The 14,206-nt window shown below is 40.1% G+C and overlaps 1 protein-coding gene across 5 annotated transcripts in view; it reads left to right on the plus strand.

The window, feature by feature from the left end:
• nsd1b (nuclear receptor binding SET domain protein 1b) overlaps nucleotides 1-14,206 on the plus strand; it is a 35,728-nt gene that overhangs the window by 10,267 nt on the left and 11,255 nt on the right. For all 5 annotated transcript variants that reach the window (XR_014913570.1, XM_085421146.1, XM_085421149.1 and 2 more), the window contains 5 exons: nucleotides 165-3,171; nucleotides 5,468-5,580; nucleotides 5,706-5,961; nucleotides 9,443-9,543; nucleotides 13,604-13,646. Coding sequence is in view for 4 of the 5 variants with exons in the window: in XM_085421146.1 (XP_085277272.1) it covers nucleotides 165-3,171; nucleotides 5,468-5,580; nucleotides 5,706-5,961; nucleotides 9,443-9,543; nucleotides 13,604-13,646 (3,520 nt within the window). In the remaining variant the exon portion in view is untranslated. The remainder of the gene's footprint in view (nucleotides 1-164; nucleotides 3,172-5,467; nucleotides 5,581-5,705; nucleotides 5,962-9,442; nucleotides 9,544-13,603; nucleotides 13,647-14,206) is intronic.

The following is a 14,206-nucleotide window of genomic DNA, read 5'->3' on the forward strand; positions in this document are numbered from 1 at the left end:
AGGACAACACTTGCATGCCTTGAGTTAAAAAAAGAACCTTCCTGGTAAATAACAAAGGAAAGCTTGCACGTCCAGAAATAAAAGACTTGCTAAGGCCAAACAGGTTATTTCTGTAAGCTGAAATATGCGCAAAGATTGAGGAGTCTTTGCTTATCTTTCTCTAGATTGCTAAGCGGTTTAAGGAATCCTGGAAGTCCAGTGTGGCAGAAGCTGAATCCATTCTTCCTGAGAGACCCAAAATGGCGTCTTCCGTGTCTTTGTCCATAGCTGATGCCTTCCATGATGCTTCCCCACTGGAAAGAGAGAATAAGACCCATCAAAACTTTCTTCCTGTCACTTCATCTGTCTCCACCCATACTGAGACGTCACACATAACCAATGGATCCATTCCATCCCCAGTAATTACACCCCCTGTTACAACTCCAACAAAGCCAAGCACTTTAAAGAAATCTTCTGGAAAGAAGAAACAGAATGAAGCATCAAAGGATACAAAAAGTAAACACTCTAAAAAGACATTGAATAATAGTCCTGACAAATCGGATAGAGACAGTGAGGAGTGCCCGTACTCTGACCTTGAGTCAGTCCCTAAAATTTTGTGTCCTAAAGCACTTGAACGTCAGCCTAAGCTAGTTCCAACTCAGCCGTCTGTTGTGGTTGTCAAAGAGGTAAAGAAGCAGCCTGAGATTCAAAGTGGTCTTTGGTTTAGCAAATCGAGCAAAGACAGGCGACCTAAAACAACCAGTCCAATGCCAGACCGCAGTCTCTTCAGTAAGGTCCCCTGTAAGAAAAAGAGCTCATCTGTTATTAGTAAAAAGACACCAGCTTCTTGTGCCTCCTCCTCTGTCAGTGCCGCCGCCAACGAGCAGTCAGGATTGTCGGACAAGCAGAAGACCACTGAAACGAATCTGCCTCCTGAACAGTCAGGAAATCTAAAGTGTAAAAACACTGTTGCTGCTAATGGGCACTTTGGTACAGCTGGTGGTGTGGGTGAGCAGAAGTCTCTAGACTCTGAGGATAGTGGTTGTTCAAAGGGTAGAAAGTCATTTGCCAGTTCAGTGGATACCATCAGTGGCACATGTGGCCAGTTAAGTCTTTCAGACATTAAGAAGTCCTTAGAGGCCACCGTGAAAGATAATTTGAGTGATCTATCCAGGTTTTCAGAGAGTGCAAAGATTGTCAGTCAAACTGAACATTCTGATGCGACATCTACTAAAAAACATTATACAACTGAAAACATTGCTGAGGAGGAAAAAGAGAGCAAAAATGCTTCAGCATCCTGTTTACAAGATAAAACTACGGACCCATTAGGGTGGCTAGAAACTCAAACGAGTCTGGTCTCTAAATGTAGGCTACCCTTTGTCAAATTAATACGCAAGGACATAAAAGATAAGAAGATCTCAAACTCCAATACAACTATTCATTCCAAAGACCAACCTGGAAGCACAAAGAAAGAGAGAAGATCGGATACTAACATGACTACATTGTCATCCAAACAATCAAACTGGATGGATGGTCAGGGAAGAGCCTCAAAAGACGAGGTAGTCGCCTCCAAAATAAAAGTCTCAGTTAAGAAATTAAAAGCACGCGGCAAGTCAAGTATGGTTAATTTCTCATCAGAATCATCACATGAGAATATCATGACCTCAAATGTTTCCACTGAGGAGTTTGGTAGCCCAGAAACAGAGGGAATACCAGTTTCAAATGGAAGTCTGAGTACTGTGAGTTATTCATCCTCGAACCAGTCAGATCAGTTTGAAGGTAAAAAGACACCCGACTCTAATGTAACAAGCAAGTCTTCTGAACAACTGGTCAGACCAGACCAAGCAACCACATCTGTCACATCACATAGAACGACCGTTCCACCTTCTCACCAGCGTGCAAGGTTAGCATGTAGAAGAGCTCATTTTCCAGGACGTCCTTCCTCTGAGAAAACCAAGAAAGTGGCCTATAAATTAAAGCGTGGCCTAGATGAAGTGAATAAAGTCATGCAAGAGCAGCCTGCCCACCTCCCGGCCAGCAGTCGGCTGATGACTAGAGCGCTGAAGGCCATGCAAGAGGCTGAGGAAAAAAAGCGTGAAAAAGTCAAAAAGGAGGCTGAACAGAAACAACCCTTGAATAATTTTAGAAAATCTGAGGACCTGAGCTGCAGTCCCAAGGCCAAATCGGACTTTTGCACTAGTAAAAAATCTCCAAAATCACATTCTAATGACAGTGTTGAGTATGCGCCTGACAGTTTTTCCAGTTGTAGCAGCCCCCATTTGATTTTTTCTGATTCCAATGACTATGACACAGATGTTAAGAGTGAAGATGAAGACCTCTCAATTCCCTCAACTCCACCGATGGACTTTATACCTCTTACTTCTAAAGCAAAGGCAAAGAAGGAGGATTGCTCCTCAGATGCATGGTTATCGCATTCACCGTCTTCGCCATTTGCTTTTATAAATGCCTTTAAAAATGTTGAAGAGGTCTCTTTTCAGTCCCTGACAAATGAAAGCAATGGTAAACCAGTTTCTTTCAAGCCGGACACCAACTACAAGTTTAGCACCTTCCTTATGATGCTGAAGGACTTGCATGACACTAGAGAGCGAGACGGTGCGCCCTTAGAACTGGAGATTGGGCCACCAAGTGCACATGTTAAGGAAGAGCCTTTAGTGATGCCAGGGGAGGCTATGCCTGCAGGACAAGATCAACAATTAGATTTTGTTCATAGCATCTCAAACTCAAGTCCAGATAAAACCATAGTCGCACATAATGAGGAAGGTCCGTATCAGATGTCCAAGAGGCCCTACAACAGACGGGGTAGCTCATCCAGGTGGAAAAAGAAAGCCAATCGCAAAGTGCCTTGTCGTCGCGCCAGGTCTGGGCCTGGTTTCCCAGGACTTGAGTCAGGAATGTCGTCCATGCCAGCAAAGGACTCTTCATCAACAGAGGATTGCTCATCAAAAATGCCGGGCATATGGGAGCAGCCTGGAGGTGGTGAAGGAGCAGTTGTGGTGACCGAGGAGGACAGTTGGAGCAGAGTAAAGGAGAATCTACAGATCATGGTGCCTTTGGAGCAGAAGGGTCGTGACATTGCACTGTCTTTGGAAAAGCCTAATGGGCTTGTGGACTGCACTAAGAAGAAGGCGAGCTTGACGCACAACACTGGAGAAGGTGACAAGGATCCGACAGGTAAGGAGAATTTAGTGTAGAGGCCCCCCACGGAGAGACTAAGCTGATGGGTGTAATGTAGAAGAAAGATAATGAGAAAAACTGAATAGAAGCCAGGGAGGCAAGGGAGAGCTAAAAGCAATTGTTTTTAAAGAGGTTTTTGTGTGTCTCAAGTGCTCCCACACTAGCACCGGCTTTTTCAAGTGTATAAATGCATTCATATTAGTGTGTTTACATAAACTGCTAGAACAAGCAGAATGGTCAAAAGGTTAAGAGTAAAACCCTGAACTCTTCTCTCCCTCAGTGGTTGCCATCTTGGCTTAGTAGCAGAAACATAAGGATAATTTCAGCCAGTTGAAGGCTACATCATCAGCGTTAATTTTGATTAATGACAATTAATGACAGTCACACCATGTTTAGAGGCCATTTCTCCATCTCTTGTTTATTTTTTAGAATTTTGTTTTATTCGTTGTTATAAATGCCAGTACAGATAAACCGGCTAATCACTAAAATCCTCAATGCAAATAACCAAAATATAGATGATGTTTGTCATGTCTTTGCTGTTTTTTTTGTTTGTTTGTGGGGGTTGTTGTTGTAAAGGTTGTGTCGATCGGATTAGCTTCATAACCGTGTGTACTCGTTACCCTTTGATTACTCAATTACAGAAGTACCTCATTCTGTTTAGATTAAATATTAAGCACTCTGGCAAATACCTCCTTAAAAAATAAATACTTCAGCCATTTTCAACTGCAAATTGCTAAACGTGGCCAATATCAGTTTTATACAATACGATTACGTCAAGTAAAACAACACTGTAACTAAAACCTGCCATAAATGTTGCCATGAGACAGAGTCAGACTGATATCAGTGTGTGAGGCAATTACATGCAGACGGTTTCTGATAATACAACAATTAATTGTGATAAATCACACATCTGTCACTGACTACATAGGTAGGAATTTCTGTTTATTACATTTGTTCTCAGCAATAATCAGAATACATCCAGTTCATTTGAGTCCCCTCAAGTTGTGCTGATTGGGAAAGACTCCTTCAGACTGATGGCAACATGTTGGCAATGTGTCTGCTTTTATAAAGTAGGTGGTGAGTCAGTCCAAATTGGATTGTGACTGTTTGCAGAAAAGTTGCCTCCCATCGGGCAACCTGTGCAATCGCCTTGTGATTAGAAGTGGCCATTGGTGTGCAACAGCCTTAACGCTGGGACAACCATTTAGTCGCCACTAGTTGCAATTAGTCACAGAATATGAAAAAATTTCAATTAAAAAAAAATCAGTACAATTATCAGGCAGCTGGAGATGATAATCTTATTTATTTGGTTATTTGTTATGATACATGGATACATGCTGTCCTATTTTTACTTGCACAACTGAGCCATTAGCTTTCACTGAATTAGGGGGTTGTTTTGTCAAGCTGAGTCTTGGTTGATTTTTTTTTTTAGGTTGAGCCAATTCACAAGTTTGGTCGGCTAACATTATCTGCATGTGATGAGCCCTCTTGTTCGTAGTATTCCCAGCAGGGGCGAGTCTACAGAGGGGAAGACAAGGGAGGGCAACTGCCCTCCCTGCTGTAGTGCCTTGCCCCCCTAGCTTTTGTTAACTCCATTTACACATAGGGGATTTTCAAATACTTCACTGAAGAGTGAAGTATTTGAAAATACTTACGCCTCTTTTGTGTCCCTGTAATGGTACAGTATCATCACGCAAAATATCGTGATGCTTTTCTGCATCTGTTGTTTTATTTTTCCCCAACCCTAGTTTATACAATAATGTGTATGAAATGAAAAATCTGTGTTTCTGAATAGTAAATCCTTTAACCACAGGTGTAAATCTGTGTGCACATTAAACTGCAGGTATAAAAGTAACAGTACTTTAAACTGTTAGGTTCAGTTCTGAATTCTGACTTGCCATTGAGGAATTTAAAAAAAAAAATAGCAGTCTGTTTCTGCTCATGTAATGGGTAGACTACTAACATAGTTAGTCTACCAGTTGTACAAATACTAGTGCTCTCAGTGTTAATGTCGTTAAAATGACGTTGACGCCATAACCGCATTAACACGGCAAATCTCCGTTAGTGAGTTAGCGCGAATCGCCTCGCGCGTGGGGCTGCACGGCGTCAATGCATTAGCGCGGTTAGCTCGTTAACGTGTTAGCGCAGTCCAGCCACACACACGAAGTGATCCGTTAACGACATTAACGCTGACAGCACTAACAAATACTGATGCTGTCAAAGGGCTAAATAGGTCAAAAATAAATGTATATCTATAATCTTTTTAAAAATAAAATAAAATTTGTCCCCTTAGCACATAAACGAATAAGAAAACCAAGCAAGAGGATGATTGAATGGACTGAAGAGTACGACCAGATTTTCTCCGTGAGGAAGAAAACGAGAAAGCCTCTCCAGTTGATTGGAAAGGTAAAAATCACACAAAGTAAGCTCTTTTGTAAGTACACATTATTATATGAGCATAACAGTTTAGTATTAACCAGCCAGTGTAACTTTATACTGCTTCACACAACTCATGCAATCTGCTCTCTCAGGCCTCTCAACCCATTACCTCCATATCTGAACCCTCGGAGTGTGACAAGAGCATGCAAGTCCAGCCATCCTTGAACTTACTTCCCGAAATACAGACACCACCCCCTGAGGAAATCTGTGCAACGACGCCCTCTGACCTACAAATTCCCTGCACTGAAAACACACCTTCACAAGATGCACCTGTTCTTTCCATCGACACGTTAACCCCTCCTCCTGAAGCAGAACCTTCGCTACCAGAAAGCATCGTCAAAGACAATGGTAGGACTATGTTTGTGTGCTTTTCTTTCTGAGGACACAAGTTCAGGTCAAGTCTCTGTGTAGACTGTGGTTGAAATATTATACGGTTAACTTTAAGATTTTCCTGCATTGGCGCTAAGAAGCCTGAACCATGACCAGAAATATGCAGATGTGTTGTAGACAGCGTTGTGGCCATAGGCACGGGTATCGACGTGCTCCTCTGCCATTTCAGTACTCATACCTTTCACACAGGGTCAACTTATACATGAACTCTTTTAATAAGTGCTGCTGAAGGTTCTACAAGTTAAAAGGTTCTTTCACTTGATAAGGGCAAGGCTTTTAAACTTCTCATTAGTGGTCATGATTGCCTTCAAATGGTAGTTTCTATTTGCCAGCATAAAAATAAATGTTTGACATCAGACAGAAAAGTCCTAGGAACTCAGTGAAGCTGTAAGAAGGATAATTGTAGATTTATAGAAGCTGTGGAGATCTATTGGAGTCCTTTCAAAACAACTGCAGATTCCATCATCAGTTCAAACAATTGTACATAAGTACACCTTATTTGGTTAAGTCACCACTTTGGATCTTCTGCTAGACCTTGTCAAACTGTCAGCCTCAGATGAGAGGAAGTTGGTTAGGACGTTCAGGAACAACCTAGGAACCATCAAAGGCTCAAGGCTGCTGTGAACTGGCAACTGGTGGAACACCAGTGTCGCTGTTCACAGTGAAGCCAGTTTTACACCGACACGGAGTGAGAGGATGCCGATCAAGAAAGAAGACCGTGCTCCAAAATCAACGCCTTCAAGCTCAACTGAAATTTGCAGTTGCCCAGGTGAACAAGCCAAATGCTTTTTGGAGGACAGTTTAAAGGTCAAAGACAAAGATTGAGCTGTTTGGCCTCTAGACAAGAGGCATGTATGGAGGATTAAATGTGGAGCTGTCAAACCACATAAGAACACAGTACCAACTGGTGCATGCATGGTGGCGGTATCATTGTGCTCTGGGGCGATTTTGCTGCCTGTAGTACATTGCACAAAGTGGATGGAATAATGAAGGAGGAGGACTTCGTCTTCACCATCAACAGCTAGACGCTTGAACACACTTGGACACAGTTTGGTGTTCCAACAGGACAATAAACCCAAACACACATAAAAACTGGTTTTAAATGGATAAAGAAGGCTAACATTAGGCTTCTGGAATAGCCTTCTGAAAGTCCCGCCCTCAACCATGTTGAAAATTTGTGGACTTAAACAAATATTAGTAGAGACGTATTTATATATTTGACCCTGTGTGGATTAAAGAAAATTAAAAATAAATTCAAAGCCCAAAATTACCGCGACATTCATGCCGCTGATAAGCAGTAATAAACCTGTAAGCACAACTGCACTTAAAGAAAGGCAAACAGAAATGATACAAGAACTTAGAGCTGGGCGATAGAACGATAACGATATGTATCGCGATATAACTTTTACTCGATAGAGAAATTAAGCTATCGCGATAGACCTCGCCGCTCTTGTCCTCTTAAAATAAAAAAAATAAAAAAGGTCAGCCGATCCAAATTAAGTAGCGCAGAGCCGAACCAATCACAGCCGCAGCGTCACGTCGCGTGACTTGTTACGTACAGCACAAGTGCCAAGCCGCACGTGTGTTTGTTTGGGAAGCAGCCAGCGGGTAATGGAGGAAATGAGTGTGCCGACTAGAAAAATCAACCGAGCGTGACCGAAGAGAAAACAGATGATGGTTCCAATGCCGGAGAGATTGTCGAACGGAAGAGCCATAGAAGTTCCGTAGTGTGAAGGTATTTCGGCTATTTCAAGTCTGACAAAAAACAGAGTAGCGTGCACTGTAAATTGTGCCGAAAGCAAGTCTGGAAATACAATAAACTGGTGCATGCGTCACACTGCGCCACGTTATTGTTTCGGTGAAATGAATTTCCACAATACTGTTACTGTTAATTCTACTCTCTGCAGTGTTTAAATGCTTACATACACACACAGTTACTGTCCCTCCACACATACGACTCGGTTCTGCTTCTATGCCGCAGCTTTGTTAACTTTTTCCCACCGAGGCTTCTAGACTTCTGATTGGCCAACATTTCTGCACGGTTAGGAATCTAGCGCCACCTGCTGCTTTGGCATGTTCATAGCAGCGTTTTCCTTCATTTCTGCCTTTATGTGTGGACGGGATTATTTTTTAAAACGAAAACGGAAAATCTCCGTTTTCAAAAATACCCGTGTACGTGTGGACGTAGCCTCAGTCTCTGACTGGAAGCGCTAATTCGTCATTCGGCTTTTGTCAGACTAAAGTAACTGTTAAAACTGTTTGAAAAGCTAAGCTATACAAGAAGGAGAGATTGAGAATTTCCTTTTAGTTCTCAGTTTATTTGATATTGACAAAAGTTAGTCAGTTTTGTCTGTTATTCTGTAAAACAAACTAAGATTTATTTTTAGAATTAATATTTTGTTTCTAAGTGGAATTGACAATTTAGTCTGTTTCGTTTGTTCTCTTTTGAAACTTAAACGCTTTAGCGGCTGCCTTTTGTGTAGTTTGCAATATTTGCCTTTATTTATCTGAAAAAGTCTCATGTTCCTTGAGTACATCTACCCTGTTGAACTTATTATGGGAAATAAATATTTAAATAAAAACAAGCTGCTGATTATTTCACATTTTACTTGTGAGCAACGGCACATTTAAATCTTACAAATATAGTTATTTGGCTTATATCGTGATAGATATCGTTATCGCCTGAAATGAAAAAAACATATCGTGATATGAAAAAATCTCATATCGCCCAGCTCTACAAGAACTGGAACATGACAGGAATTCCCAAGAATTTGTAAGAATGAAGTTTGTGTTTTGTTTTAACAGGTTACAGTTCAGCGTGCAGTAAGTTAAGTGCTTAAAGTAAATACTGTCAGTAACACTGTAAAATGAGACCAGCTTAAGATGACTGGTTAAACAGGAGCTTTAACCAAATGAAGAGTAAATATTGTATTAAGCTTTATTCTTGTGCCAGTGATCTCATTACTGTAAACTATCAGTTATTATTAATAAAGCACTAGTTATTCACATATTTACACATACACAAGTATTTTAAGCACTTCCTGTCGAGCACACATAGATACAGTCAGAAGAAATGTGGGTTCATGCAGACCAGGGGAATAAACCACTGATGACCTAACCTACCTCCTGAGCCACACATAGCTGCTGCAAATGGCTTTTTAATGTAGGAAAAACCTTGAGAGTATTCCACAGAGAACCAGTCACTTTCTGTTTTGTAGCAGGCTGATAATAGTCAGTTTTTATCATCACTTATGTTATTTGGTTTGTATCCACTGCTCCTACAAATGTGTGACGGAGCAAACAAAGTCTAATGCAGGCTGTCAGTGTTTCCACACATGGACTTAAAAATTTTCTAAAGCCACATAAAACTTTGATTTACGGGTGTGTTGAAAACTTGTGATGGTTAATGCTAATCTGGCTGTGACACTTGTTTTTCCAGGAAGCGCTCCTGTGCTGGAGAAGAAGCGCAAAAGAAAACCCACTCAGAAGATCCTGGAATACTGCCTGGAGGCCGAGGCATCAACAGGCCTCAAGAAGAAGGTACAGCATGTTTAATGAGTGTACATTTATTCGTTTGGTGTAATGTATTTGTATGTGCCAGCTTATAAGATAGAGCTGTACATTTTATTTAGCGCAAAAAAATCCATTTACCTTCATAAAAGCATTACATCAGATTAGATTTTACTGAGTTAGCAATTATAATTAGAAAGAAAATCTTAGTTTCCTCCTATAGTATCAGTAGTACAGTGCCATGAAAAAGTATTTGCACATTTGTCATACTTAAATGTTTCAGATCATCAAACAGATTTTAATATTAGACAAAGATTGACATTTGTCAGTCTGGAAAGGATTACAGAGATATTTCCGAGGCTTTGGGACTCTGGCAAACCACAGTGAGAGCCACAGATGAAGGAAACTTGGAACAGTAATGAACCTTCCCGGAGGTGGTCTACCAAGACACTAATGACTCCCCACGGATGTCACAAAAGAACCTGGAACATCATCTAAGGAACTGCGGGACTAACTTGGCTCAGTTAACCCTTTAAAGCCGGTCGGAGCGGGCACGCTCCGTTTTGCCTATTTTTAAATCCCTGTAGAACCGGAACTAGCGCAATAATTTTTTTTGCATATGAAACCGGAGGAGTTGTACTTACATCTTATGCCATCAGCTTGTCCTAGGTCACGGTTTCCTTCCACATATAGCTTTGCAAATATTGCATAAAAAGCGCTTGCAGGAACAAAAACATAATATTTCAGAAACACGCTTTGCCGATCCGATCAGCTGTTCGTAACACTTCCCACATTGAAACAGACGTCAGCGCGAACGATCGCATGTACGCTATTTCCTGCCCGAAATCGGAAGTGACGTCATTTTCGTGGAAAATGTAGTTTTTTACTTGTAAGCCTTAAAAGCCTATACTGGTGTTTTTATAAGTCATGTTTGACTTTATGCTTTTCTGAATAGTTTCTGGGATGCTTAGAACTCGAATTGCACTGCTGGAAATAGTTTATTTTGATACACATGCTGTTTTCTTTGCAAATTTGCATCATAGGATTGTTTTTTCGTTTTTCCTGCAGTATATAAAAATTGCTGTATCTCAAAAATAAAACTATGAAGACACTCAAAATAAATTTCCTGTTGTTGTAAACTATTTTTTGCAACTTTTTTGTATTTAAAATTTTGAGGGATAAACCTCTTAAATTTCTCCAAGTAGAAATATATGTAAAAAACAAAAAGCAAAAAGATTTTCAATTTTTTTGTAGTTTATTGCACTTTTTTGCAATTAATGTAGTTACTATGGACTTAATGCATACATATTATTAAAATATGGGCTATAACAGTTGTATTGATGTATAGCAACTTGAAATGCTCCCAAAAATGGCTCTACAACATGTTAAAATATAAAGTAAGCTCTGGCAGACTTGGTTCTATGGTAGGTCTTAAAGGGTTAAGGTCAAAGATCTTATGCAAATATAAGAAAGAGACTGGGTAAAAATGGCATCAATGGGAGAGTTCAAGAGACACAGAAAACCACTGCTGACTAAACGGAACATAAAAGCTTATGACTCATTAAAAGTACTCTTATTATACAGGAGGATGATCCAAAACATGGCAGCAAGAAATCCTCTGAATGGCCAAAAAAGAAATAAAATGAAGGTTTTGGAGTACCTGAGTGAGTTCAGACTTTTATCCGATTGAGATACTTTGGCCTGACCTTAAACAGACCATTCATGGAATTGGAATTAAAATTCTGCAAAGAAGAGTGGACCAAAACTCCACAGTGATCTGAAAGACTGATTGATAGTTATCACAAAGTACTTTACAAAGTAGTTCTTGCTGCCAAGAGTGGCACAACCACTTGTTACGGGTTATTACTTTTTCACACAGGACTTAGCAGGTTTGGATAACTTTTTCTCCTTAATAAAATAAATAATCATTTAAAAACTGTTACTCCATGACTCCAAGACAAAATTAGTAGTCAAAGCTCTCATTATGTTATCCACGGTCAGATTTAGTCACTCCTGCACCAGCAAGACATTGTTTTTATTGCAAGCTGTAAAGCAAATAAGTATAAGGAAAATTTTCAAAAATGCACCAGTGGGAATGGAAAGTTCCTTGGGTGATCTACTAACACTAACACTTTGTGTATGAACACTAATTCATACACAAAGATGCAGTCGGTTTATTGCGATAATTGTGAGCAGCATGGATTAGTGACTTAGAAACAAGCGCACCTGATGAGGGAGTGCAAGGGAGCGTTTAAAGCCCTAACAAAAATGAATCGTTGTAAGTTTGGATTTTACAGGTTTTTCTCTCTGAAAACAGTGTGGCAGTTACGATAAATGAGAGGAGGCTGAAGGAGAGAATGCTTTACTATAACCGTGAACTCATTTGTTAGAAATAGGTGGGAACTGTGTGAGGTCCTGAGGCCTGAATCTCAGTTTGGAGTATAGGATTTTTCTGCACACCATTCAGGTCAGCTGTAGCGCAGATTTCAGGTTTATAGGGTGGAATAGTTTCTCCTCTGGATCAATCCTGCCTCCACCTGAGCTGTGAGAGATATCTCTGATAATACAAAGTGGAGAGAGTTGTAAGCAGCATGTAAGAACTGATGATCTGATGGTCAGACAGATGTCTTTACCTTCCTAAATTCAGTCTGATGCTTGGTCATAGTTGATGTTCAGTTATAGTCAAATAATAGAAACTTGCCACTGTGTTGAAAAAACCTTAGAAACACCAATGTGCATGTAGGCAAATGCATGACCGATGCACTGTGCTACTTAAATAAACAGCACTGCACCACGGGCATTAGAAACATTAGAATCCTTTTTCAGTCCAATAAAAACAACGTAGGGATGTTTGATTGGCCTCCGGTCACAAACATAAGCACCGGTTGAGTGTTTCCAGTCATTCCAGCATTTAAGAGATGATGGAGGGTTAATCCTCCCACACGTGTTTAGTTAAGATGTTTAGTTAAGCGCATCTAAACACGCATTATGTTAAGAGCTTCTTAAAGTCTGGGGCTTTCAAATAATGAAGTGTATTTCATTTTATGTAAGCTTTGCTTTGAGTTATAAATAACAAACACAAGTATAAATAATACAAGTAAAGGATTTATGCTGTGAATGCTGTGGAGATGAAGCTGAGACTATGAGATGATCAGATTATTTCAGATTATTGTGTAGTTAAAAAACAAACAAACAGATAAACAATTTTATAGAGCCAAAAGTGCCTTTAAAGATTAAAAGTGTTTGTTTTTAATTGAATTTATTTGTTTTTAAATATTTTATTTTAAACATCACTCACCTTACATTCAATCTCAGCTAAGAAAAGAAGTCAGTGACTTTCAAAAACAAAATAAAACTTTGACAGCGTGTAGTTCTTCCCTGATCCTCTGTGTATCACTCCTAAGAATGTCTTTAGAACTGATATCGTGTAGATGAGCACCCCCAGTTTCCCCAGCAAGAGATGCGTGGAGCCTCTACTTGAGGTTGAAGTTTCTCTCAGAGCTCCCTCGTGGTCTTGTTCACAAGTGAGACAAGACGGAGATGGAGATCAACAGATGGACTGGTGTATAAATCCAGTTTTCTGTGGTGAAGCGAGAGCAGATTAAGATCACAAATACAAGTGTTGAAAAGGCTCTGAAGAGAGGCTGGGCTCACCTTTAGAGACAGGACTCAATCACTCAGGAGGGGCTCAGGGTACAGCTGTTGATTCCTCCACATCGAAATGAGCCAGTTGAGTTGGATCAGCCATGTGACTAGGATGCCTCCAGGACATCTCCTAGATTAAGTGTTTTGGGCTTGTCCTACATGCTGGAGGGATTATGTCTCTCCACTGGCTTGGAATCTTTGTGTCCCCCGAGAAGAGCTGGAGGAGGTGTGGGCATTTCATCTCAGACTGATGCCCTTTCCAACCTGGCTGGAATAAACGATGGATGGATGGGCATGGATGGAGGATTCTAGCCTTAAAATGCTTTCGAGAATTGCAGATAAGAGCTACAAACAAAGCAAAAAAAGAAACTTTTTTTTGTTTGATAGACTAAAACAATGTTGGTTTAACTGCAGTCATTTTTGAAAGTGTTCCTCTTTGTTCCAGGTCAAAACACTGAAGACTAATCCACCTCCAACTCCTCAATCTGGTCAGTGAGTTTTCGTAAAGCCTTCTAAATTACACTGTAGTGTGCGGTATCTCATCCAGGACTACTTTTATTTAACTTAACAGTAGGTAGCAGGCCTATATCTGTATTAGAGGCAGGCTTATAAAGACATGCTTGATCAGAGGATTTTTACTCATCTGCCACTTTTTCTTCTTCTCCTCCACTTGCCCAGTTTTCAACTCTTTGGGAATCACATTAATAGTGTAAAAATACAATTTTATGTCTGTGTTATCTTTGGTATTTTCCATAGTTTTTATTAAAGAAATGAGAACAAATAGTGTTTTTGTGACAGACCGCTAGTAACAAAGTGTCCAGAAATACAATTTAGAATTAGTGCTTTACTAAATTATCTGTTATATGTCGACACGACACACATCATCCCTTGAGTTTTGTATATTTATGCTTGACTGACTCATAGGTCAGTGTTAGTGATGGCTTAGAAAACAAAACAAACAAAACATGAGTGGAAAAGCAGCAGATTTAGAAAGGAGAAAATATAATAAGTAATTAAATGTTGTAAATGAAATAAAATAATCATTGTG

The sequence above is a fragment of the Rhamphochromis longiceps genome, linkage group LG10, assembly GCF_057381845.1.
Source record: "Rhamphochromis longiceps isolate RC_006_pf linkage group LG10, R_longiceps_female_GT1.1, whole genome shotgun sequence".
NCBI lineage: Eukaryota > Metazoa > Chordata > Actinopteri > Cichliformes > Cichlidae > Rhamphochromis > Rhamphochromis longiceps.